The following is a 25,282-nucleotide window of genomic DNA, read 5'->3' on the forward strand; positions in this document are numbered from 1 at the left end:
TGCCCGGCCCTGGGGCGCAGAGGGGGGGCTGCGCCCGGCGAGACTCACGGGTGCCATCGAAGCGCGTGGCGATGGTGTCCAGGAAGGTGTTCTGCGGGGCCAGCAAGCCCTTCATCACCGGCATGGCCCCGCCGCCGCCGCCGCCGCCCGCCCGCTCCCCGGCCCGGCCCGCGGGCTCCAGCTCGGGCAGCGGAGCCCCCGCGCCGCCCCGCTCCGCCCCGCGCTAATCCCGGCCGGGCTCTCGGCGCGGCCCCGCCCCGGGGGACCCTGCAGGCGGCAGCCGTGCGGGGGGGGACCTGAGCCCAGGGATGTGCCGGGAGGGGGGGGGGCCCTGCACCCAGGGACCTTCCGGGGGGGGCGGGACTCTGCACCTATAGATATGGGGGGAGAGGGAACCCTGAGCCTAGGGACCTGCTGTGGGCGGGACACCCCGCACCCATGGACAGTGCTGAGGGGGGAAGGGTTCTGCACCCAGGGACTGTGCAGGTGGGAGGGGGGACCCTGACAGTGCCGGGGGGGGGGAAGGGCTCTGCACCCAGGGACCATGGGGGGGGGGGGAAGGGCTCTGCACCCAGGGATAGTCCGGGAGCAGAGGGAACCCTGAGCCCAGGGACCTGCTGGGGGGGACCCTGCACCCATGGATAGTGCTGAAGGGGGAAGGGTTCTGCACCCAGGGACTGTGCAGGTGGGAGGGGGGACCCTGACAGTGTGGGGGGGGGAAGGGCTCTGCACCCAGGGACCGTGGGGAGAGGCTCTGGGGTCGCTGCCCCACCCTGAAGCAGGTTTCCCTTCCCACTGCCCTGGCTGAGCTCACATCAGTTCGGAGCAGAGTGGGGCCCAAGAGGGGCTGAGCGCCCTGCCCCTCGGTGCATCCCCCGGGGCTGACACTGCAGCGCGTTGGCTGGTGGTGCTGAAATCTCTGCTCCGTGCCAGGGCTCCCTGCCAGCACCAGGTCCCACAGCCTGGGCAGGGAGGCCGTGGGGAGGCCCAGGGCTCATGCTGCTTTCATTGACCTTCAGAGAGCGGTTCCAGCAGTGCAGCCCTGTGGGGACGCTCAGGGCGGCTCAGCCTGGCCTGCCAAGCAGAGACCAGCCGCGCCGGCCTTAGGTGGAGCGGGTGGCTGGGTACAGCCTGGTCCTTGGAGAACTCGCTGGCCTCCCGCCCTGGCCTGGCATCTCCACAGGGAGTTCCAGGGGGAGCAATAAAGGGGCTCCCAAAGGATCCCAGCGCAGACTCCTCTTGCCCCCCTGCAATGCCCGTGTCTCCTCCCCTGCCCAGCTCCGTGAGCGTAGCCCTCTGCAGCACGGGGTGACCCTCATAGGCAGCCCCCCAGCCCCGCTGAGGAATTTTGCCCTGTGACCCAAAGACTGGGCGGGGGCCAGGGGAGGAGCGTAGGGTTTCCCATCAAACCTTGAACCCAGTGAGGGCAGGGGCCAGCGGTGCCGAGACCCAGGAAGGGGTCAGAGCGGAGGGCGCTGGGCTGGGTGTGGGAATGGGAGTCTGGCTGCAGTGGGATGTCCTAGCGGAAGGCTGGCCCAGCGGGCAGGGCAGGAGCCCGGGAGACCCAGGTTTGAGTTCTTGCTCTGCCATGCTCCCGTGGGTGCTGGGGCCACTCACGTCATGGCCCCAAGGGAGCCTGAGTCCTGCCCTGCGCGGGGTGGATGGGGCAGGGCTGGGGCTGGCTCAGCACCACTGCGACGGGGTGTGTGTGTGTGTATTTTCCAACACTGCCCTCTGGCTGCCAGCGCTGCCCAGCCCCCGCGCTGGGGGTGGGGGGAGCCGTTCAGACACCAAGCAATAGATCTGAGCATCTGCTGCATAAATCGGATGCTGCGAGCCGCGGACCACCAGCCCGGGAAGCACCCCCCCAGCCACACCCCCTGCTGCCGGCTAGCGGGAGAACAGCCCCCCGGGTGCTCCTCTGGGCTCAGGCCTAAGCCGTCCCAGCCAGGCCCGTGCAGCCAGCTCACCCGCTCCCAGGCCGGCCTGGCCTTGCCCAGCGTTCGGCCTGCGGGCCAAGGGGGCAGTTCCCAGGTGCACAGGTCGTTGGCAAACCTGCTCCTAGGCTCCTTCGCTCTTTCTCGAGAGACCCTCCCCTTAGCCACAGGCTCCCCGGGCAGGGAAGGCGGCTGGGGGAGCTGCCGTGTTCCTCACCCCACTCAGCGTGGTCCCAGCACCTCCTCCCTTCTGCTCCAGCCCAGGGCCACCAGGCCCCTCACACCCACATAAAGGCAGCTGGCTGCTGGAGCCTCTGGCCGGACCCCCGGGCACCCCATCTCTCCCCCCTAGCCGCGGTGTTCCTGGGAGACAACATGCCAGGCAGACAGCTGGGAGCATCAGGCTGGGTTTATTTGTAAACGGCCCGTGGTGCCCGCAGTCATTAAAAGAGTCGCCGCGGTTCCTCCCCCACCCCCCCCGGGCTGCGGCTCCCCCGGCCACTTCAGGAAAAGCTCCTTGCAGCCCCCCCGCACTGGCCCTTGGCCGAGTCCTTGCCCAGCTGGCCCAGGCACTCCCTGGTGTTGGTGGGGTCAGACTTGGTGGCACACGTGGCGGGAGGCAGCAGGGTGTCGGGGCCGGGGGAGGCGGCCCGGCAGGCCGGGGCTGGCTGCTCTGGCTCCAGCTCTGCCCGCTTGCCCATGGTGAGGATGCCGGCGGCGTGCTTGCCCGGGCCGTGCAGCAGGTCGTAGACGCGGCTCTGGAAGGCCCGCGAGCCGCTCTTCCGCTTGCCCATGGTGAGGATGCCGGCGGCGTGCTTGCCCGGGCCGTGCAGCAGGTCGTAGACGCGGCTCTGGAAGGCCCGCGAGCCGCTCTTCCGCTTGCCCATGGTGAGGATGCCGGCGGCGTGCTTGCCCGGGCCGTGCAGCAGGTCGTAGAGCTGGCTCTGGAAGGCCCGCGAGCCGCTCTTCCGCTTGCCCATGGTGAGGATGCCGGCGGCGTGCTTGCCCGGGCCGTGCAGCAGGTCGTAGACGCGGCTCTGGAAGGCCCGCGAGCCGCTATTCCGCTTGCCCATGGTGAGGATGCCGGCGGCGTGCTTGCCCGGGCCGTGCAGCAGGTCGTAGACGCGGCATGGGCAGGTCTTCTGGCGGCAGCAGACGGGCACACTCTGCCGGGCCGCAGCCAGCGAGCAGAGCAGTGCCAGGAGCAGGAGGCAGGAGGGCCTGTGGAGCTGCAGGTGCAAGAGGCAGGCATTAGTGCAGGGACAGGCTGGCACTGATGGGGGTAAACCCAGAGACACCCCAGCCCCCCTCTGCAGATCTCAGAGCCAAAGCTGCAAAGAAGCTGGTTCCCCCACAAAAGGAGCCACCAGGTGAGCTCAGCCCAGGGGCCCATCTAGCCTGGCATCGTGGCTCTGAGAGCCCCAGCAAGATGCCCTGCAGTACAGGGCTGCCCAGCTCCGGGAACCCTGCCCCTGACCCACTAGAGACAGGTTGGTTGGTGCCCAGCGACCAGCTTGTCCCAGCCTGTGGGGGGCCCCCAACAAGCTGTCCCAGCCCACCCCCACACCTCGCAGGCCCATCCACACCCTCTCCCAGCAAACTCCCGTGGGCGCCACCTTGCTCCCCTGCCCCACTGTGAACCCTCAACAAACGCTTCCCCTAAAAGACCCAGCGTGCCCCACTCTCCCACAGCCATCCCCCAGGCTTCTCAGCTGCACTAGCTGGGCTGCATGATCCTCCCATGGCAGGACTTGAACCCAGGAGTCCTGAACCCCTGCCCCTAACCACTAGCCCCCACTGCCCTCCCAAAGCCAGGACTTGAACCCAGGAGTCCTGAGCCCCTGCCCCTAACCACTAGCCCCCACTGCCCTCCCAAAGCCAGGACTTGAACCCAGGAGTCCTGAGCCCCTGCCCCTAACCACTAGCCCCCACTGCCCTCCCAAAGCCAGGACTTGAACCCAGGAGTCCTGAGCCCCTGCCCCTAACCACTAGCCCCCACTGCCCTCCCAAAGCCAGGACTTGAACCCAGGAGTCCTGCCTGTCATATGCCCTTTGCACAGGCCCTAGCAACCTGCTCCAAAATCCAAGACAAAGAGACCAGACACGCACTGTCCCCTGCCCCTCACCCATGGCAACACTGCAGCCCCCGCCCCTTTCCATGTGGGAGAAGCAGCCGCGGCGGCTGCAATTAGCACTAATTGGCCCCCTGGCTGGCAGAGGGTGCGTCATGGAGACCAAGCTGCCCCTGGGGAGCCCTCCGGGGTGAGGCAGAGACTGGTGCAGGTGGGAAGCTCACCCCATTTCGTGCATGGCCGGCGGGGTCAGGCTCCAGCCGCTGCAGGCTCTGGGCAGGGTGGGGAAGGGGTTAAATAGAACAGCTGCCGGGGCTCCCTTTAACGCTGAGTGGGGCTCGGTTCTGCAACACCCAGCGCTCAGCGAGGTCACAGTGTCCCCGTGCAACGCACGTGCATCGCACCGTGGGGCTGAGTGGGGAGCAGTTCACACAGTGGATGCAAGGCCACAGCTGAAAGGCCAGGGTGGCTTGGGCCACAGGCGCCAGGCGGGCAGACCCAGGCCCAGCGTGTAGCCCTAGGAGGTGGTTTCACCTCAGCTTGCCCAAGCAGGTCTTTGCCTCCCCAACGTCCTACGTGGCCCAGCAGGCCGGCTCCAGGGCTCGTGTGGCAGGGGAGGAGGCATCCCGGGGGGTTCTGGGACCCCTCTGGGATCAGGAGAGACACTGGGAACGGACACAGCAGATACCATTTGCACCCTGGCCTGCGTCCCCCGAGGGCAGGACGGGCTGGGCTCCTCCCCAGAGCTGCCCACCAGGGGGGGCGCATGGGGCGGGGAGCCGTGGAGACATGCCAGCCCTTGGAGCTGCGGCTCGCAGGGTTTCCCCAGCGAATGCGGCAGGGAAGTGTGAACCTCCCGGGTTCAAGGCCCCCATCGCGCCACCCCCTGGTCACCGTGCTCCCCCTTGCGCTGCACGCCTGCCCCTTCCCCAACCGTGCCCTTCCTGGGGCGAGCCCTCCCTGCACGACGGCTGCTCTCTGCCCGGCCCAGCCCTGGGGGCCAGGCCCTGGCGCCGTACCTTGCCGTTGGGCATCTCCATGGGTCCGAGGTGTCTGCGAGGGCCTGAGCGCAGCTATGGCATGGCCCGGTGAGGCGCAGCGATGCCCTGAGCTGCTCTCCCTGGCAGTCCAGGGTTTTATAGGGCCGGGCTGCCCCACAGCTCATTCCCTGCTCTCCCCAGCCCCCACACACTGGTGCTGCCAAAAATAGCCCCTGGCAGCTGTGGGGCCTGGGCTGCAGGACAGGCCAGGCTCTGGGAGACACGCACCCATTGTTCCCCGTTGCTTGGAGACGGGAGAGGCCCGTTCCCTCATTTGTGGCTCCCCATTATGCGGCGGCCGGAGCCGAGTGGCTGGTGGTCGTGCTGGATGGAGACAGGCCGTGTAGCCCGGTGCTAATGAGCCGGTAACTTCCTAAGGAATCCGCCAGCCTGCCCGGCACAAAGCTGCCGGAAGGTCAGCGGCAGGGAGGGGAGGGGGGGACGGGGCCCCATTAGGCTAATTACCTTGCCCCAACAAAGGGCGCCCGGCAGCCGAGCCGCGTCCGTCCCTGACGAGTCAGAGGCGCTGGCGTGGCCGCACATGTCCGTGGCACAGTGCACCTCCAAGCCCCCGGAGCGCCAGGCCCGGCAGGCGGAGACCGCGGGGGGACACTGGAATATGCGTTGTCATGGGGGCGCTGGTGATGGAAACCCCAGATTTGGCTTATTACTTCTCCAAGCCATTGCCAGCACCACTGCCCACCCCCCCATTTCCAGCCCCAAAGGAGGCCCCTGCTCAGCCCTGGGGTCCTGTCAGTCCTCACCCTGCCTGTGGGTCAGGCCCCGTGGCCTGGGAGAGGACGTCTGGGGTCCATCAGACTCCCCCAGCTGGATTTGGACAGCCACACCTCAGCACAAGAACCACCGCATGGCAACCCCCAGGCCGGCATCTGTGCCCAGCCATGGGCACCTCGCTGCAAGCTGGATCGCGCTTGGGGTGCCCCCAGGGACAGGCTGCTCAGTCCCATGGCACAGGGCAAACCCTCTATCCCCCCTGCTCCAGGAGTCCCCGCTGCATCCAGACAGGCCATGGCAGGGTGGGGGCTCCCCGCATTTCCTGCCTCAGCCAGGAGGGGCACTAGGGGGACATGAGGCCCCCTCTGCACCCACCGCTTGCAGAACGGCCCCATGGCCACAGCTCAGCGGCAAAACGTCCTGTTTTCACGCACTGCCAGGCACCCTCCCCAGGGAGCTGGCCCAGCTGCTTTGCAGGGCTGGGGGGGGGTGACCTCCATCCCACCCCTCAGGCCAGCTGGGCCCCGGCTATCGACAGCATCCCAGGCCACATGGGCCCACAGGAGCCACCCAGCGCTGGTGGAAGCAATGTCCTTGGTGGGGCCAGGCCCTCCCCTGGCCTGGCACCAGCTAACATCAGGAAGACCAAGGCGGGACGCACCTGCAGGGACACACCTGCTTCCACTAGCCCTGAGCTGGCCCCCTCAGGTGGGGCTGCAGGGGGCTTTGGCTGGAGGTGTCCGGCTAAGATGGGGCTGTCGCAGTGGTGGGGTGTGTCTGCATGGGGGGGCACGGCTGTCCGTGCAGCACACAGGGGCCCTAGCTTGAGGCTGGCATGGTGAGAAATGAGCCCTGATGGACCGTGCCCTGCAGAGGATTGGGCAGGGGGCAGAGACATCCCCTGTGGGTCAATGACCCAGAGCCACCCCATCAGCCCTGTGGGAACTGGGGAGAGGCTGGGAGGACAGGGTCTCAGCCCCAGGGCACCAAGGGCAGGAGATGACTGTGCAAATGACTGGGGCGGGGGGTGGGGACGACCTGGCCCTGCGGCTACTCTGACCTGGCCGGAGAGCGGGGCCGGGAGTCCAGGCCGGCCCAGAGTCACAGCAGCTAACGGCTGCACTTCCAGCTGCTCCTTCCCTGGGCCTGGTGTCCTGACCCAGCCGCTGCCTCCTTCCTGGGCCCCTTCAGGACATCGCGGTCACCATGCAAGCAGCAAGTGTCCCCCCTGCAGCAGGAAAACCCCTCGGGCTGGGGCCACTGCAATCCTGGGGGGCGGGGGGCACGTACAGCCTGTGCCCCAGGCCTGCCCCATGCCGGGCCCAGCATGGCTCCTGGCTGCCCTGTGACCCATTGGAGCTGAGCTCCCCCAGACCCACACATGGCTGACCCCACCCTGCCTCTGGCCCTCCCTGCCTCACAGCCCCACAGACAGAAACAGCAGCCGTGGCACCAGCTTGGGGTTTGCTCTTTATAACACTGCAGCTCTGACCCTGCTCTGAACCCCCGGGGGGGCTGCTCCCAGCTTCTGCTGCCTGTCTGGAGACCCCGACCGGCTCAGAGCTGGTTTCTCGGGCTCCCACTGGGCCGAGCAGCCCCCTATTGCTCTGGGTCTCCACCCTGCCGCCCGATTCACCGCAGCAGGAACCCTTGTAATCGCACCTGACCCCCTGGGGCAGTTCTCTGCCCAGCCCCACAGCCAGGCCCCTGCTCCAGGCTGTGCTCACCAGCTCAGCCCTGGGCCCTGACCCCCAGGTGGGGCTGGGGAGGCAGCCCATGAGCCAGGGCACGGTTGTCAGCTGCCTGGCCCCTGAGCCCTGTCCAGGAATGTTCTCTACGGCAGATGGGCCAGAGGAGGGCGGGGGGCTGGGAAAAGCAGGAACCTTCATGGCCGCTCCCAGCCCCACGGCAGCTCAGCGGCTTTGGGCCAAGGACGGAGGCTCAAGGCTGAGCCCAGAGCAGGCAAAGAGCCCAGCCCTGAGCCGGGACCCTCGGGGGCGGCGGGGGTTTGGCAGGCCGGTGGCGAGACGGAGCAGGCGTGAGCCCCACTCGGTGCCCAGAGAGCCCCCCTCTGAGACCCCCACGTCCGCAGGCTGGGTGCCCAGGGGGTCCGGTGACGCTCTGTAACGCGCTGGCATAACCCCGCAGTGCAGACGCAGCCGATGCCCTCCAAAGGGGGGTTCCATCGTGGGGCGAACACCGACTGCCCACGTGACGGTACCCCCCGGCTGCAGCTGCACTGGTGGGGGGAGGGCGGCCCAGCTGCAGCCGGCGGGGGTACCGTCACGTGGGCAGTTGGTGTGAGTGCTAACTCTGCCCCCACCCGAATCAACTTGTCTGGATCGCCCTGGGACGGCCCGGGCAGCCCCCACCCCGCCGACAGCCGGGCTCCTGTCTTCCACACGCACGGTCAAAGGCCTGGGAGCTCTGGGGTGGGGTCGCTGCCCGTACAATCCTGGGTCCGTGGCAGGAGCGCTGGGGGCCCCGGGCTCAGTCCTGGCCCCCATGCCCTGCCCTGCGGTCAGCAGGACCCAGTGTCGCTGCCTCCTTCTGTCTCGGAGATGGGCTCCAGCGGGGTCCGGGCCTGGGCGAGGTCGGGGGAGGCAGAGCCATTCCTGCCGATGCCACACGACTGCCCCGCGTTGTGGATCTGCCACAGGTTGTCCAGAGCTTCCGCCTTGGCCTGCTTCAGGAGATCTGCCTGGCCCTGCAGCGGGGAAAGGCCACAGGTCAGGGGGCGTGTGGGACCCCATCAGTACAGCACCCAATGGGCACCCCCCACCCATGGGGCCTGGCTCCTTCGAGGTCTCCATGCTCTGGGGGAGCAGCCTGGACCCAGGGGCACACGGCTCCTGCAGCAGCTGGAGAGCAAGGGGCAGGGGCTCCCCCCTGCCAGCGGGTGCTGGCCCCTGGGCTGCGGGGAGGGGGGGCCCGACGTACGACACGCAGAGACCCTAACCCAGCCGAGCCAGCTCCCCTCTCCAGGCAGAGCCACTGCCCCCTAAAGCACAACCCCACCTCCCATGAGACGAGCTGCGTCCCCCCGCCTCAGCCCTGCCCGGGGCTTCGGGGGCTAGAAGGGAGCCGCGTGATCCTCTCGTCTGACCTCCTGCACAGACCCTCGCCCCCAGCTGAGTCCCTGACGCCTCGGCTCACGGGTCAGCCACGCGACAGCAAGTCCCCCCTTTCACACCCACCTCACGGCCAGCTCCAGGCATTCGGGTCAGCACAGGCTGGAATCCCACCCACCCGTGGCCTCTGTGGGGTGAACGGGGGGCAGGGGGATCTCAGCCCAGCCCCCCGGTGGGACAAGGCTCCACCCCACAAGTGGCACCGAGAGCGGACGATAAATGCAGAGATCTACCTATGCAGGCCCAATCCTGCTGCGGGCCCAGCAAGCTCAGTTCCCATGGGCCCTGAGAGGAGCGGACACACCCTACAGCTGGCAGGACATGGTCCTTAAGGGATCACGGCGACACCGTCCCCCCGCCCCCCATCGCTCCGGGTCAAGGTGCGTTTACATGGCACGTGGGGGGGCCCTGCTATCCGGCGCCAGCAGAGCCTGGGGCTGGGGGTCACCTGCCCAACCCGGCACATACATGGCACCAGCCACACCCGGCCCCCTTCGCTGCTCACTAGCCCCTATGGGCTACTGCCCTGGTGCCACCTGGAGTCCACTCTACGCCTCCCGCGGCCAAGCCCCAGCTGGCTCCCTGGGCAGGCAGCGGCCAGCAGGAGGCAGCGTTTACACGCCCAGCGGCGGTGGGGTGTCGTGGGGGGAAGCGGCTCCGGGCAGCGGCACCAGACCAGCCCGACGTGCGCCTGTCCCCACAGAGCCCCTGTCCGGGCAGGGACGGGGAGCCCCAAGAACCAGCCAGGACACAGAGCCCGGCCGTCGGCACAGTGCTGGGAACCCCCCGCCGTGAGCTGGGGCCGAACCCGCGACCCTGGGCGCACAGCGTCCGAGCCAGGGGAGCAGCTCCCTTCGCTGGCGGCAGCAGTGGGCTGTTCTCCTCTCTGCGGGCAGCCGTGGGCACCACACTCGCCGCAGACGTGGCCCCTCCAGCGTCCCAGCCGTGAGCCAGGGGCACGGGAACACTTGGTACAGCGAGGGGGGGCGGGGGGCTGAGAGCCATTGAACCAAGCTCAACCCTGCACATGATGGAAACCACGTCAAGCCAGGGGGTGCAGCAGCCCCCCAGTTCTGACCCCTACGCCCGCGTGGCACTGCCCTCTACTCTCCCCAGCTCAGCACCTTAGGGCCCCCTTAGCCATTGCCCAGCTCCGAGGGATGCTCGCTCCCCAAGATGGCCTGTGCCCCACACAGCCCCTAGATGGCAGCACGGGATCACTGTACAGCACCTTGATCCAACCTGCCTCTGACGGACCCACGCGAGCAGGGCCCGGGTCTCCCCACGGCCTGCCCCACGCCCAGAACAATGGGGCCCTGGTCCAGGCCCAGGCAGAGCAGAGCCCAGTTCAGGGGGCACAGAGCTGTCCTCACCTGTGTGGGCCCCATGGCACCCCCCTGCACAGGCCAGCAGGGACCATGTGAGCCAAACTGTGGCAGCCAAGCCTGCGGGGGAGGCCAGGATGCCGGGGTTCGCCTCACCCGCCAAGAACAGCTCAGGGGATCCTTGTGTGACGAAGTGGGACTGTTCTTAATGTTTCCTCTGAATCGTGTGGGGTGCCTCAGTTTCCCCTATGCAGTTCTTAAGTATCTAGGTGGGGGGATAAGGGTGCATGATCATTGCAGAGCCCTAGAGGGCAGGTGTGTGCAGGGGTCTGGACACAGAGAATGGCCGACACCCTGTTTCCTGGCCACTGATGGCCTGGGCCCTTCCCCACTGCAAGGTGAGAGTTAAAGGGTTGGAGAACAAAGGAATCAGGTGACCTCCTGGCCCGGGAAAGGGACAAAGCCCAGAGCAGGAGGGTCTGGAGGGAGTTTCAGTTTGAGGCTGGCTGGGACATGGAGTGAAGTGCAGATGTGGTTGTCTGGCTCACTGCCCCCACAAAATGGACCCAGCTGAGGGGTCCTGTTCTCTGCACCTACAAGCTCTGTGTTAGACCATGTTCCTGTCATCTAATAAACCTTCTGTGTTACTGGCTGGCTGAGAGTCACGTCTGACTGCGGAGTTGGAGGGCAGGACCCTCTGGCTTCCCCAGGCCCCTGCCTGAGCGGATTCACTGTGGGAGGCGCACGGAGGGGCAGAGGATGCTGAATGCTCCGAGGTCAGACCCAGGAAGGTGGAAGCTGGGTGAGCTGTGTGTCCTGCAGACAGGCTGCTCCCAGAAAGGAGACTTCCCCAGAGTCCTGCCTGGCTTCATAGGGAGCAGTTCCAGACCATCGCCCAGGGACTCCGTGACAACTGGTGGCAGCGGTGGGATGTACTGCACCCCGTGGATGGCGCTTCCTGCCGTAAGTGACTGGGGAGCAGTAAAACGAAGGGGGATTGATGAGGACCAGGCGTGCTGAAGGCTCAGAGAGGAGCGGTTTCGGGGGGCGGTTAACTCCTGGGAGTGTGTGACCAGTGAGAAGGACTGTGCAGTAATGGGGTCCCCCTGGGGACTGTGGTGAGCAGTCCCAGGGGCAGAGGAGCCTGCGGCTTGGCCCTGGGAGAGAGAAGGACTTTTGCAGTAACAGGGTTCCCCGGGGGATTGCAGTGAGCAGTCCAAGGGGCGGAGGAGTCTGCAGCTCGACCCTGGCAAAGAGGGGGTGACCTCGAGAAGGGCTGACACACTAGGGGTTCTCCCTGGAAACCGTGGGGAGCTGAGAACACACGGGCCTGTGAGTCCACAACAACTTGGGAGGAGCGGAGTGATGGCCTATCACCATCTCCTTAAGAAGGACATTGTAACCCTGTGCAAAAAGAGAGGGTTGAGCGTTGGAAAGTTCACCAAAGCAGAGTTAATCGTGCAGCGGAGGAGGATGACCGCTCTAAGGAACAGACTCCTGACCCCAAATGGGACTATAGCAGGATCTGGGAGCAGCTGTAGTGGTAGCCAGGCATCCCCAAGACTCCTGTCCCCGACCAGACAGGGGTCTTCACAATCGGGTTCCCCATCTGGGGATCGGAGACGGACGGGATTGGAGCTGAGTCCGAGAGAGCAAGAGGACTGTGAGAGACAGCGAGAGCCCGAGAAAGAGCTGCAGAAGCAGCAGCAGCATGAACTGGCGGTGGTGGGGTGGAGAGGCCTAGGGGACCTCCCCGGGGTGAGTGGGGATAGACCCCGGGGGGCCAGTTCCGCAGGGAACCTCGAGACTAAATTGCTGCCCCTGGTTGGGGGGGAGGGGGGGATGTGGATGCCACCTCACTGCCTTTGAGCAGGCTGGAGATTTGAACCAGGGGGACCCTGTGGAAAAGCCCCGGTGTCTAGCTCCCTTGCTGGGTGTGACGAAGTGGGCCTGTTCTTAATGTTTCCTCTGAATATTGTGGGGGTGCCTCAGTTTCCCCTAGTCAGTTCTTAAGTATCTAAGTGGTGGGGTAAGGGTGTATGATCATTGCAGAGCCCTAGAGGGCCGGTGTGTGCAGGAGTCTGGACACAGAGAATGGCCGACACCCTGTTTCCTGGCAACTGATGGCCTGGGCCCTTCCCCCCTGGGAGGTGAGAGCTAAAGGGTTGGAGAACAAAGGAATCAGGTGACCTCCTGGCCCGGGAAAGGAACAAAGCCCAGAGGAGGAGGGACTGGAGGGAGTTTCAGTTTGGGGCTGGCTGGGACATGGAGTGAAGTGCAGACGTGGTTGTCTGGCTCACTGCCCCCCAAAATGGACCCAGCTGAGGGGTCCTGTTCTCTGCACCTACAAGCTCTGTGTTAGACCATGTTCCTGTCGTCTAATAAACCTTCTGTTTTACTGGCTGGCTGAGAGTCACGTCTGACTGCGGAGTTGGGGGGCAGGACCCTCTGGCTTCCCCAGGACCCCGCCTGGGCGGACTCGCTGTGGGAAGCGCACGGAGGGGCAGAGGAGGCTGAATGCTCCGAGGTCAGGCCCAGGAAGGTGGAAGCCGGGTGAGCTGTGTCCCCTGCAGACAGGCTGCTCCCGGAGAGGAGACTTCCCCAGAGTCCTGCCTGGCTTCATGGGGAGCAGTTCCAGAGCATCGCCCAGGGACTCCGTGACACAGGCCAGCCCTTGGGGGGCTGTAGCCCCACTCCTCACACAGGGCTGGGATTCAGCCCGATGGCGTGCTGAATGGGTGACTCAGCCCTGTGGGTGCTGGAGCAGCTGGGAAGGGCTCCTAAGGAGTGGAGGCTGCTGGGCCGGGGGCATGGAGCTGGCAGGCTGCTGACACCAGGACAAAACAGCCAGGCTGAGGGAACCAGCCCCGGCCACTAGCACACCCCTTTGTCCGCAGCCTTGACTGTACCCAGCCCCGCTGGCCCCGATCCCTGGGCGTCTCAGCACTGCCACGTGACCCAGCACCCAGCAGGCCCAGGGCAAGTCTGGGCTGGGAGCTGGTGGCCTGGAAGGTCAGGGAAGGCCGAGAATCTGCCCCAGGTCCCAAGATCAATGGGCATGGGGGAGACACACACCATCCCGGCAGGATGCACAGGGCCATTGCCAGTGCTGGCAACGCAAGAGGGGAGCGGGAGTCCTGGGTTCCATTCCTGGATCCGCCACTGACTCTCAGTGTGGCCTTAAGGAATTCCCTCCCCCGTGCCTCAGTTTCCCCCAGGAGAGCAGGGATAACGCCCGTCCTGTGGGCATGTGAATCTGGCCGGGTTTGCTACGTAGGGAGGCGATGCGAACGCTCAGCGTGGACATCCCTCTCTTGGGCGTCATGGCCCAGCGCTCCGAGTGGCAGAGGAAATTCCCTCGTGCGGTGCCGTCTGGCTTCCCACCGCCCCCGGGAGCAGGGCCTAGAGCTTCACCCCGTCAGGCCGGTCTCAGCCCTCACCTGTCCCAGGCACAGGTGGGGAAACAGACCCCGGGAGGGGATGGGCCTAAGGGAGTCCAGTGGCAGAGGTGGGACCAGGGATCCCGGCTCTCGGTCCCACTGGTCCTCGGGAAACTAAGTCAAGAGAAAACCATTGCAGCCGAAAATCTCGAGGGAATCCCCCGTCCCCATCAGGCAGCGCCCTGGGCCAGGCCCCGGCGTTACCTTCAGCACCGTGACGTTCCAGGCGAAGCTCTCCAGGGCCTTCTGCAACTTCCTGCCCTTCAGCCCCTCCTTGGCCTCGAGGCGGTGCAGCTCCTTGTGGAAACCCATCCCTGGGGAGCAGAGCAGAGGGGAGCCGTCACGCCGAGCCGGGTGGGGAGAGCTGCTGGCGCCGACAGGAGGGGCCACAGCGGCCAGGCAGCTGGGAATACAGCAAAGCCGGCGCCAGGGTGCCCAGGGCTGGCTCTGGACGGAGATCGCCCTGCGCTGCTCACTGGTGCCCCGGCTGCACAAGGAGACACGGAGCTGCCCCAGAACAGCCCACGGGCAGGGGAGAGCAGTGGGGCACAGGCAGCCCACGCCAGGCCGGGGAGCTCTGCTGGCGGGGGGCCTGGGGTCAGGAGAGATCCAGGACTGCACCCTGCACCCCACTCGGGCAGCTCTACGGAGCTGGAAACAAGGGAATTCCACGTCACAAAGGGGGATCCCCAATAAGGCAGGCGCTCGGCTGCCCCCGGGGGACCGGTGCAGTCACGGTGCAAGTCAGAGCAGCCCCAGAGCCCAGGGGACGTGCGGGATGCCCGACGCCCGGCTCAGCGGGTCTGAAGGCTGGGACAGGTGTGATCCCAGCCGGCGGCAGGGCAGGGCCCAGCTGGCAGCTGTCACCACCCCTGCAGGGAGCAAGCAGCAGGTTCCCGTGGGCTCCGTCTCAGGCGAGGGCCCTGGGGCCGACGTGGGGATGTACGTGGGAGACGTGGGCTCTGAGTGCCTTGGACTCCCATGGGAGCACCGTGGGATGGTGGCTGGGGGCAGCCGGGCTGTGGCTGGGGGGCCTGTGCCCCGGGAGCAGGCGGGTGGGCTCTAGGGCTGAGCTGCGTAGGGAGGAGTCTCCCCAGGGGGGTGGCATCGTGCCCGATCTGAGCCCTTCGCCGGGTGGATGGTGACACTGCCCCAGTGGGGTCTGCCCATGCGGTGCTGCTGGGGGGCCCCGCCAGGACAAGCGCCCCCAGCAGGAGCCTTTCCCGCAGACTCACTGGCCTCCCACGCCCGAGCCAGCAGCTTCCAGCCGCCTCCGGGCGCCCTCCGTGCCGGGGACCAGGGAACGGCCTCGAGAGCTGGCGGGGGAGGCAGCAGCCAAGGCCGCCCCCCCCCCCAATCCTCTGCTGAGCAAGGAGCCTGGGAGTTGCCCGCAGAACAGCCCCCCCACGTCTCGCCCAGGCACCCGCACAGCCACGAAGCTGCCTGTGGGGGAGGGGATCCCAGGAGCTGAGGGTAGCGACCCCCCCCCGGGGAGCCCTGTAACCCCCCAAAGTCCTTCCAGCCCTGTGGGAGCTCACGCAGGGCTCTGCCTGTCCCCCGCACTGATCCCCCTTCATTAGCGCAGGGCTCCGGCTCGTTATCTCGGCTGACGCTAATGGGAACTGATGGGAAACGTCCGTGTCGGCCTCCCGGGGCCATGGGGCAGGGCCACCAGCACCATGCATGGGCATGTAGCCCCCCCACGCCCCTGGGGCAGCAGATGGAGATCACTCAGGGGCCGTGGGGCATGGGGGCCCCTCTTCCTCGCCACCCGCCAAGCCGCTCAGCGAGCTACGGGCTCTAACCAGCAAAGGCAGCTCCCCCCAGAGACCCCCACACCGATACCATACCCCCCCCCCAAACCCCGACACCATGGCCCTCAGAGACCTCCCACCGATGCCACCGCGGCCCCCATCCCCTACAGCGACCCCCCACCGACACCATCACAGCCCCCACCCCGACACCCCAGCCCCCCGTGACTCTACCCTAAGTGAAGAGGTGCAGCCCCCGCAGTAACCTGCCCCCCGCGCGGGCCCTGTGCTGAGCCAGCACGTAAGGGGTTAAGCGGACCCCCTGCACAGCGCCCCGAGCACGTGTCCCCCCCCCCGGTGCCGGCTACGGGCCCACACGCTGCGGCTCGCCCACCTGCCGTCCATCATCCCCCTCCACACCGCACCCCCCACTGGGGGTATTAACCCTGGGGGGATCTGGGCAGGGCCTCGCCCCCCGCACTGTGCGTCAAGGTTCACGCCGGGGGGACAGGGATTGACCCAGCCCAGCTGGCCGGCCCCCTGGGACCCGCGCTCTGCCTCGCACCCGTTAATCCCGGGCTATTTATAGTGCTCCACGCTCCTGGTGCTCCCCGAGGATCCAGCCAGCCAGGGCGCGGCGCTCTGACCCCCGGCCCTGCTGGCCACAGTCTCCGCCACGGCCCTCCTGGGTGCAATGACCCACAGCCAGCGCTGCCCTGACTGAGGGGCACCGGCAGAGCTGGGGGGGAGCCCAGGGCTGCGGGTCGGGAGTGAGGGGCACCGGCAGAGCTGGGGGGAGCCCAGGGCTGCGGGTCGGGAGTGAGGGGCACCGGCAGAGCTGCGGGGGAGCCCAGGGCTGCGGGTCGGGAGTGAGGGGCACCGGCAGAGCTGCGGGGGAGCCCAGGGCTGCGGGTCGGGAGTGAGGGGCACCGGCAGAGCTGCGGGGGAGCCCAGGGCTGCGGGTCGGGAGTGAGGGGCACCGGCAAAGCTGGGGGAAGTCCAGGGCTGCGGGTCGGGAGTGAGGGGCACCGGCAGAGCTGCGGGGGAGCCCAGGGCTGCGGGTCGGGAGTGAGGGGCACCGGCAGAGCTGCGGGGGAGCCCAGGGCTGCGGGTCGGGAGTGAGGGGCACCGGCAGAGCTGCGGGGGAGCCCAGGGCTGCGGGTCGGGAGTGAGGGGCACCGGCAGAGCTGGGGGGGAGCCCAGGGCTGCGGGTCGGGAGTGAGGGGCACCGGCAGAGCTGCGGAGGAGCCCAGGGCTGCGGGTCGGGAGTGAGGGGCACCGGCAGAGCTAGGGGGGAGCCCAGGGCTGCGGGTCGGGAGTGAGGGGCACCGGCAGAGCTGCGGGGGAGCCCAGGGCTGCGGGTCGGGAGTGAGGGGCACCGGCAGAGCTGCGGGGGAGCCCAGGGCTGCGGGTCGGGAGTGAGGGGCACCGGCAGAGCTGGGGGGGAGTCCAGGGCTGCGGGTCGGGAGTGAGGGGCACCGGCAGAGCTGCGGGGGAGCCCAGGGCTGCGGGTCGGGAGTGAGGGGCACCGGCAGAGCTGGGGGAGCCCAGGGTTGGGCTGGCAGGCGTGGGGGGCCGGAGGGAGGTACACCGGCACAGCCTGACAGCAGCACATGCCTGTGTGCGTTCAGCCCCGTGTCTTTTATGCCATAACACCCTGTTGCCACTTACGCCGACAGCCCCAGTCTGTTATTTCTGGTGCTAATTATATTCCGGGGTTTGGCAGTTAACGACTCCTCTCTGATTCCTCGTCAGCCTCCCCCGTATCGCTCCGCTCCGCCCAGCGCCCGCCCCTCGGCGGCCCTCTGCCCCCTCTCAGTGCTGGGGGCTGGGACCCTGCTCCTGGTGCAGGGCGGGCTCCATCTCCTGCCCTGGCCCCCCCGTGGCGGCAGGGAGCTATTCCCGGGGCCGAGGCGCTCGCTCCACGGATCAGGTGTCTCAGCTGGGAGCAGCCAGGAGAGGGGACAGAGCCGTGTCCTATACGCACACCCCTGGGTCGAGCCAAATGCACCTGCCCCCGCCCCGCCCCAGCCCCGTTCCCTGCCCACAGCTGCAGCCACAGCTCCTCTGCTCGCTGTCCTGGGAAACAGGAGACAGGGCCCGGCTGGCCGGGGCTCGGGGGCTGTGCAGAGCCCGGCAGATTCCCCCACGGCCAGCGCCACGGTCACCGCCCCAGCAGGAGCCACCAGCTCCATCCGCCAGGCCGGGCCGGCTGGGGCCCGGGGTCTTTCCCCTCCAGGGGTGCCGGCTCCCATCCAGCCCCGGGGGGGGGCAGGGGGACGGGGCGGGCCAGGGAACCTCCAGCCACGAGGGTGCTGAGGCCCCATTAGCGCCGGGCCTCGTCATGCCAGCAGGTGTCACTGGTGACCAGCACAAAGGCCACCCCCACCCCCCGTGGCCCCAGGTGCCCGTAGCCCCCCAGCACCCTGGGGGGAGCGGAGTCGGGGCCCCCAAACCACCCCGCTCTGCAGCCGGGCCCAGCAGCCTCCAGCCTCCCGAGGCAGCACGTGGCACCTGCCCCCCCGTGGCACGTACCCGCCTGCTGGGCTTGCATCAGCTTCCTGTGCACAGCGTCGGCCGACTCGATCAGCGTCCGGCTGGTCTGGATCGTCTGTGGGAGCAGAGACGGGGGCAGTGAGGGGGCAGGATGGGGGACGGCCCAGCACCCGGGTGACCCCTTCCCGCACCGGCCCCCGCAGGCTCCCCCCAGCCCCAGCCTCCCCGCTCCCAGCAATGCCTGGGCCAGGCGCCCCGGGCTCCTGGGAGCGCAAAGGAAGGAAGCGGCTCCGGCTGCTGCTATGAACGGGACTCCTGCCGCCCGCTGGGACGGCGTCCGACCCCGTGAGGACGAGGGGCAGGGGGCTGCACTGGCGAATGGACCCCGAGGGGGCCCGGGAGCGACTCGCGTCTGGCCGGCTGCCAGCAGGGCAGGTGGCAGGACCAGGCCATGCTGGGACCTCGCTCTCCCATCCTGGGGCGGGGGGCTGGCACTTCCCGGTCAACCTGGCCTGGCGAGCGGGCCGCAGCCAGGCCGGGCCGGCCCGAGCAGGGAGCCGGCTCGGGCGGGGGCTGGCTGCCGGGCGGGAGCTTACAGTCTCGTAGGCGGTGAGCACTCTGCGGAGCAGCTCTGGGACGGGCCCCTGGGCCTCCATGGGGGGGTACTGCTCGCCCAGGTTCAGCGTCACGCTGGGGGTGCTCTCGCTGCGCAGCAGCCATGTGGCCACGGTCAGGATGCACTGCTTCATGGTGGCCGCCGGCGTCAGGCCGCACAGCTCCTTGAAGGAGACCAGGGCGTTCTGGAGATGGAGAAACAGTGAGCCGGACACCCCACGGCGCGCTGCGTGGGGAGGGCAGGGCCGCAGCCCCAGCTAGGAGCCCTGCACAGCCTGGCCTGGGGCACGAACACAGGCCTTATACTGGGGGCCTCCCAAATAGAACCCAGGCGTCCTGACCCCCACCCCTCCCCCAGACACTCTAACCCACTAGACCCCACTCCCCTCCCCGAGGGGGAGAGAACCCAGGCGTCCTGACCCCCACCTCTCCCCCAGACACTCTAACCCACTAGACCCCACTCCCCTCCCCGAGGGGGAGAGAACCCAGGCGTCCTGACCCCCACCCCTCCCCCAGACACTCTAACCCACTCGACCCCACTCCCCTCCCCGAGGGGGAGAGAACCCAGGCGTCCTGACCCCCACCCCTCCCCCAGACACTCTAACCCACTAGACCCCACTCCCCTCCCCGAGGGGGAGAGAACCCAGGCGTCCAGCCCCCAGCCCCCGCGCTGCTGGCCCGGTGCGTACCTGCATGTTCTCCCGCAGGTCGGTGGCCTCGCGCAGCGGCTGGCCAGCCGCGCGGAACACCTCGTCGATGGGCTTGATGCCCGTGGCCTTGGCGGAGGCGTACTCCCGCAGCCGCCGGCCCCTGCGCCCGGAGCGCCCCCGCCCCTTGCCCCCGCCGGGCCGGTCGGCGATGGCCACGTGCAGGAAGAGGGAGGCGTGGGGCAGCAGCTCTCCGGCCAGGGACCGCAGGGGCACGTGGCGGTAGCCGCTCTGCAGGCACTCGAAGGGGATGGTGTACTGGGCGATGAACTCATCCCCGATGTAGTCGTCATCCAGCACCACCAGGCGCAGCAGGGCCAGCTCGGGCAGGTTCACCTGGAACTCCAGGCTCTCCTCGAAGACCGGGTTGTCCCCGCTCTGCAGCGCCGTCTTGGTGCGCCGCTCGGCGCAGTCGGCCGGGATGCCATGGATCTCGGCGCAGACGTAGGGCTCCACCACGTCGCCCTTGGCACCCGAGCCCCGGGGCTTGGGCAGGTTCTGCCCGCTGATCACCCGGAGGTGCAGCAGCTGGGCGGGCACGCCGGGCAGCGAGTCCTTGGCGTTGGCGCTGAAGTAGGAGACCTCCTCCCGCATGACGGCAGGGCGCAGCACGTACCCACAGGCCCCGTTCTGGCGGAACCAGCCCGCGTTCAGGTCCATCATGAGCCCCGGCGTCTGGAAGTTCATGGCCACCATCTGGCAGCCGCACTTCCAGAAGTCCTGCGGGTTCGCGTTGCTGGCGTCGATGCGCAGGGGGCTGGGGTAGACCCGCGACAGGAACCGCTTGTTGTAGCTCACCAGCTCGGCGGGGCACTCGCTGGCGAAGCGCCCGGCCTCCACCTCGCTGAAGGAGCAGAGCTCCCAGTAGCGCTGCCCGCGCCGCGAGGCCTCGAAGTCCTGGAAGGGCACCTCCTGGCACAGGCTCACGAGCTCCGACAGCTCCCTGCTCAGCCGTAGCCTGCGCCGCCCGCCCCCCGCGGGCGGCTGCCCGTCGGCCTCGCCCGGGCACTGCCCCGTCTCCGGGCCCTCCTCCTCGTCCGTCACCTCCCCCTCGCTCTCGTGGCAGCTGGGCTGCAGCTTCCTGCCCTTGATGAGGACTCTGCCCTTGAGGGTCTCCGGGGAGGGCAGGTAGGCCTCCTCGGGGTCGGGGGGGTCCAGGTACAGCTTGGCGCCCAGGGTCTTCCTCAGGCACTGGGCCATCAGCCTCTGCTGGGCGGGCGAGCAGCGCACAGCCAGGCACAGGACGAGGGGGTATTCGGAGGCCTCGAAGGCGTACCGGTCGATCACGCCCACCACGCTGCGACAGGCCACGCGGGAGGCGGCCGAGCGGCCCCCGGAGACCAGGGGCTCGCCCTCCGGGCCGTCCCACACCGCCAGCTCCAGGCTGCGGCAACCCATGCGCAGGGCCGCAACGTAGCCGCCGAGGCCGGTGCTGCCCCAGGAGCTGTCCTCCCGCAGGCAGGCGCCGTGGGCCGAGCTGATGTAATAGTGGGACAGGGGCTGCGTCATGTCCTGGCACACCCGGAGGTGCTGCGGGTCGAAGATGGAGCAGTCCGGGGAGAGCAAGTAGCGGGTGAAGCCGTCGATGGCCAGGTGGCCCTTCTCCCGGCCCTCGCTGGAGGGCTCGTATTTGCCAATGATCTCCAGGCACGTCTCCTCGGTCACCCCCTCCATGCCCTGCTCCACCTCCAAGAACGTCAGCAGGTCCTTCAGCCCCAACGACTCCTTGTCGCTGGAGAACTGGACCAGGAGGAAGAAGATCTCGGGCCTGGTGCAGAGGTCGCAATAGGCCTCCACGAACAGGTCGCAGGCCACGTCGCTCCCTGGCCGCTCGCCGGCCTTCTGCAGCTCCTTGAACTTCAGCTCGATGGTGGAGGCCTTCATGCCCGGGTTGAGCGCCTTGATGAGCTGCACGGCCCGGGCCACGGGGATCTGGCCCACTTTCTCCAGGTCCGCCACCTCAAAGACTGAGGAGATCCAGGAGGTCCGGAGGCTGGGGTGGCCGGCCTCGGGCGCCTCCGGTGTGTGCTTCCCGTAGGACACCAGGTACCTCAGCCCCATCACCCAGGCATTCACCACGTCGGGCGAGCTGGCCACCAGGTCCAGGGACTCGTAGTTGTCGCCGTGGATGATGGAGAAGGCGCACTCGTCCGGGAACTGGTCGGAGAGGCCGTTGCTCCGCAGCACGGGCGTCTTCTTCCCCACCCGCACCTCCTTGACCGACTCGATCTCGATCTTGGCCTTCTCCGAGTCCTTCTTGGAGGGCTCCCACCGCAGGTCGCGCATGTCAGGGGCCAGCAGGAAGAAGCGGCTGTACATGCGGGAGTTGGAGCGAACCTTCTTCATCTCGCAGCCCTCCAGCATGAAGGAGATGCAAGCCGCCGTGCTGTTGATCTTCCGGTCGTGGGGCATTGTGCTGAAGGACACAGTCTTCTTCTTCTGAACTGGCCTCTGGCGAGAGCCATCCTGCCGAGGGAGAACACAGCGGTCAGGCCCGGCACAGAGACCGACAGGTCGGGCCGCGGGTCGGGCTGCACAGAGGCAGACCGGAGGGGCGAAGGGCGACCCCCACACAGGGACTGGGGCGAGCGCCATCTGCTCCCGGGACCCAGGCTGAAAGCAGAGCCTGGCATGGGGCTCCTGCCCCTGCGGCCAGCAGTTGGCAGGCTCCTTCGAAGCGGAGCACAGACGGGAGGAAGGACGGCGCCGTTCCGGCTCAAGCCGGGGACCTGGGAGGCCTGGGGGGAAGGCCCACCTCTGGCACAGCTCTGCTGGGTGACCCTGGGCACGTCCCTTCTCCCTGCACCTAACTGGCTGGGGGCAAGCTCAGGACCCTCGACACCCCTCAGGGAGCCCGCCTGGCCGCACAGGGGACTGTTCATGGGGGGCTGTTTCTTGCCTGCGTTACTGCCACGGTTGGTTTTGCTCTGAAGGGAAAGCTCTGTTCGGCGCAGCGGGTCCATTTCCTGTGGGGTGGCCAGATAGGCCCGACCCCCCCGCACTGCAGGGCCCCGGCAGTGACCCCCCAGCCAGCCGCCAGATGGGGGCTCGACCGCAGCCGCCTCAAAGCCTCTGTCCCTCCTTCCGCCCTGGCAAGGGGCAGGGGCCTGATAAGGCCAGAGCCAGCATGGCCCCTTCGAGCTAAATATAGGGCACATCCTCCCGTGGCCGCCACACAGGGACCCCCACCCCCTTCCTCCGCTGCCAGCCGGCTGCTGAGCTCTTCCTTCTGGGACCCAGGGGCAGGAGGTGCCTTCCCGAGGGCCCTTCCCGGTTCCCCGTGGGCAGCGTGTGCTCCTGATGCCACTGCACATGGACCCTGCACCCCGGGACCCCCACCTGGCTGGATTTGCTTCTCCTTTGAGCTGCAGCCCCTGCTATCCCACCCCAGGGCTCCCCAGTCCTGCCCCCCCAGCTCTGCTCTTGCCCCTCACTCCCAACCCGCAGCCCAGAATGAATGCCCAAATGGACACCAGGACCCAGATTCCAGCGAGCGGGAACTGGAGTTGAAGGAACCAACCATCCCATAGACGATCAGCCACCCACGCTGAGCAGCTGGGGGGGAGGGGGGGATCTCGGCTCCAGCTCCCCTCCCCCACACAACTCTGTCTCAAGGTGATTCCCCGGCTCAGGCCTTGGACAGACAAAATAGCCCTGTGGCCCTGAAAAGCTCCAGGACCAGCTGGGGAGCCCCCAGCATCCGTGGGGCAGCCAGCCTCATGCCAACCCCTGCCCCCAGCGAGCGGGGTGCTCCCCCAGCCTGCTTCCCCACCCCCTCCCCGGCTCCACCAAGCGGGGTGCTCCCCCAACCTGCCCCATCCCTGGGACCAAGGGCAGGGCACAAATGCTTCCTGCCCCTGCTGCAGGGGAGGAATGAGAGGGACGTGGTTGGGCGCCCCTCGGCCCGTGCCAAGGCGGTGGCATTGGGGTGGCTCCTGGCGGGAGCGGGAAGCCCTGCTGGGATGCTGGCACTGGCTGGATCCATGGAGAGGGGGCTGCTGGGCCCCCGGACACACCCATGCCCCCAGGCAGGCAGAAAGCTGCTGCAGCAAGTGGGGTGGGGGGGATTTCAAGGGATAAACACCCGGGTTTTGAGTTTTCCAGCCAAACCGAGGGGTGTTTTCTGAGTGGCTCTGCGGCGCGGCAGATCCTGGCTCATCTCTGGGGGGGGGGGGTTCGAGGGAGCCCCTGGGACGCTGGTGGCTGGGCAGGCCCCAGGGGGGCAGAGAGCAGCTGGACGAGGCCTGGGGCTGGGATAAGCAGATCCTGCCTGGGGTTTCTTCAAAGGGAAGTCTCCACGGGCTGCTCCTAGGAGATAAGGAGGGCGGGGGAGCAGCTGGTTCTCAGCAAACCAGACCCCTCAGCCCACCAGTCCTGGGGGGGAAATCCTGCTGGCGGGGGCTTTGCGAGGCCCATCAAGGCCCAGGCTCAGGGCCTGCTTCCCATAAACGATGAACGGAGGCGTGGGGGGGCGGACGGGAGCCCAAGGACACGGCAGCCAATTCCACGGACAGGCTCAATCCGCAGGGGCTGGTCCCACGAGGCTGCGTGGGGCAGGGCGGGGGGGGGGGAGGGCGCGGGATGGACCAGCCCCAAGGGCAGCTCCCAGCTCAAGGGCTGGACCCTGCACAGCAACGGGACAATGTAAAGACACAAAGGAGCTGACAAGAATCATCGGTGCCCCTCACTCCCGACCCGCAGCCCCTGCTAGGCCAGCCCTGGTCCTCACTGATCCCCCTGCCCCATCCTCGCTCTGTCAAGCAGAAATGCATGGAGCCAGTGTCTCCCCCACATGGCTCCGCGGCTGAGCCCCCCACCGCCCCCCCCAGCAGGACTCGCTGCCCTTTTAATCCAGAGGATCTTCCAATCAAGAGCAGCTGGTGCGAACTGATCCCCGGAATCCGAGATTCCTGCTTGGGCCCCTCTGAACTTCCCCCCAACCCTGCTGTCACGGAGTCCCTGGGCGATGCTCTGGAACTGCTCCCCATGAAGCCAGGCAGGACTCTGGGGAAGTCTCCTCTCTGGGAGCAGCCTGTCTGCAGGACACACAGCTCACCCGGCTCCACCTTCCTGGGTCCGACCTTGGAGCATTCAGCCTCCTCTGCCCCTCCGTGCGCTTCCCACAGCGAGTCCGCCCAGGCGGGGATCCTGGGGAAGCCAGAGGGTCCTGCCCCCAACTCCGCAGTCAAACAGGACTCTCAGCCAGCCAGGAAAACAGAAGGTTTATTAGACGACAGGAACATGGTCTAAACCAGAGCTTGTAGGTGCAGAGAACAGGACCCCGCAGCTGGGTCCATTTTGGGGGGCAGTGAGCCAGACAACCACGTCTGCCCTTCACTCCATGTCCCAGCCAGCCCCAAACTGAAACTCTATCCAGCCCCACCTCCTCTGGGCTTTGTCCCTTTCCCGGGCCAGGAGGTCACCTGATTCCTTTGTTCTCCAACCCTTCAGCTCTCACCTTGCAGGGGGGAAGGGCCCAGGCCATCAGTGGCCAGGAAACTGGGTGTTGGCCATTCTCTGTGTCCAGACCCCTGCACACACCTGCCCTCTAGGGCTCTGCAACAATCATACACCCTTATCCCACCACCTAGATACTTAAGAACTGCCTAGGGGAAACTGAGGCACCCCACAATATTCAAAGGAAACATTAAGAACAGTCCCACTTTGTCACACTTGCCAGGTACCCAGGTGTCACTGTCACCATCAGCTAAGGGACCCCCATGTGTGCACCGCCCACCCCACTCTTGCGGCTGAGAGACCCGGAGCCAGTGGCTCGTGGCTCACTCAGCCAGGATGATGCCCTGACAGTGGAGGGTCCCCTCAGCCCTGGGGGGACAGGGGGTCGCTTCAGCCACTCGAACAGCTGCAGCCCACCAGGGTCAGGGGTCCCTGCGCTGGGCACTGAGCAGCCCCCACCTCAGGGGAGCCCCCAGCTCTACCAGCCTCCCACACATGGCCCAGTGGGGAGAGGTTCCTGCCTGGCCAAGCCAGCTTGTTTTAGCTCCGTTTTCCTTCCTTCCTTCCTTCCTCTCA

At 67.5% G+C, this 25,282-nt stretch overlaps 3 protein-coding genes across 6 annotated transcripts in view; all 3 read right to left on the reverse strand.

Moving 5' to 3' along the window:
• Window positions 1–136, reverse strand: part of KCNH4 (potassium voltage-gated channel subfamily H member 4) — a 30,459-nt gene extending 30,323 nt beyond the window's left edge. The window contains exon 1 of the mRNA XM_073325838.2: window positions 49–136. Within this exon, the coding sequence (XP_073181939.1) occupies window positions 49–124 (76 nt within the window). The 5' untranslated portion in view covers window positions 125–136. The remainder of the gene's footprint in view (window positions 1–48) is intronic.
• A 2,194-nt stretch (window positions 137–2,330) lies between these two features.
• Window positions 2,331–5,599, reverse strand: HCRT (hypocretin neuropeptide precursor). Of its 2 annotated transcripts, none has more exons than XM_073326126.1 (2): window positions 5,515–5,599; window positions 2,331–3,166 (listed from the first exon to the last, which is right to left on the reverse strand). In XM_073326126.1, the coding sequence occupies exons 1-2, from the start codon at window positions 5,590–5,592 to the stop codon at window positions 2,441–2,443; spliced, it is 804 nt and encodes a 267-aa protein (XP_073182227.1). In that variant the 5' UTR covers window positions 5,593–5,599; the 3' UTR covers window positions 2,331–2,440. The 2 variants fall into 2 exon arrangements, with proteins under 2 accessions (XP_073182227.1, XP_073182228.1); XM_073326127.1 differs by lacking the exon at window positions 5,515–5,599 and adding an exon at window positions 5,029–5,116.
• A 1,636-nt stretch (window positions 5,600–7,235) lies between these two features.
• LOC140903998 (inactive phospholipase C-like protein 2) overlaps window positions 7,236–25,282 on the reverse strand; it is a 39,945-nt gene continuing 21,898 nt past the window's right edge. For 2 of the 3 annotated variants that reach the window (XM_073326092.2, XM_073326093.2), the window contains 5 exons: window positions 19,232–21,715; window positions 18,524–18,727; window positions 17,967–18,042; window positions 13,885–13,994; window positions 7,236–8,491 (listed from right to left, as the gene is read on the reverse strand). In XM_073326092.2, the coding sequence (XP_073182193.2) occupies window positions 8,306–8,491; window positions 13,885–13,994; window positions 17,967–18,042; window positions 18,524–18,727; window positions 19,232–21,715 (3,060 nt within the window). In that variant the 3' untranslated portion in view covers window positions 7,236–8,305. Of the gene's footprint in view, window positions 8,492–13,884; window positions 13,995–17,966; window positions 18,043–18,523; window positions 18,728–19,231; window positions 21,716–22,148; window positions 22,232–25,282 lie in introns of those variants that run through there. The other variant, XM_073326094.2, reaches the window with a different exon arrangement.

Source organism: Lepidochelys kempii, chromosome 27 (genome assembly GCF_965140285.1).
Source record: "Lepidochelys kempii isolate rLepKem1 chromosome 27, rLepKem1.hap1, whole genome shotgun sequence".
NCBI classification, from domain to species: Eukaryota; Metazoa; Chordata; order Testudines; family Cheloniidae; genus Lepidochelys; species Lepidochelys kempii.

What these genes read in the sequence shown, in the direction of transcription:
- HCRT (XM_073326126.1), bottom strand. Translation starts at nt 5,592, where the DNA reads ATGTGCGGCCACGCCAGCGCCTCTGACTCGTCAGGGACGGACGCGGCT. An exon ending in GCGCCCTTTGTTGGGGCAAG is followed by an intron (nt 3,167 to 5,514) that starts GTAATTAGCCTA and finishes TTGCACCTGCAG; the next exon opens with CTCCACAGGCCCTCCTGCCT.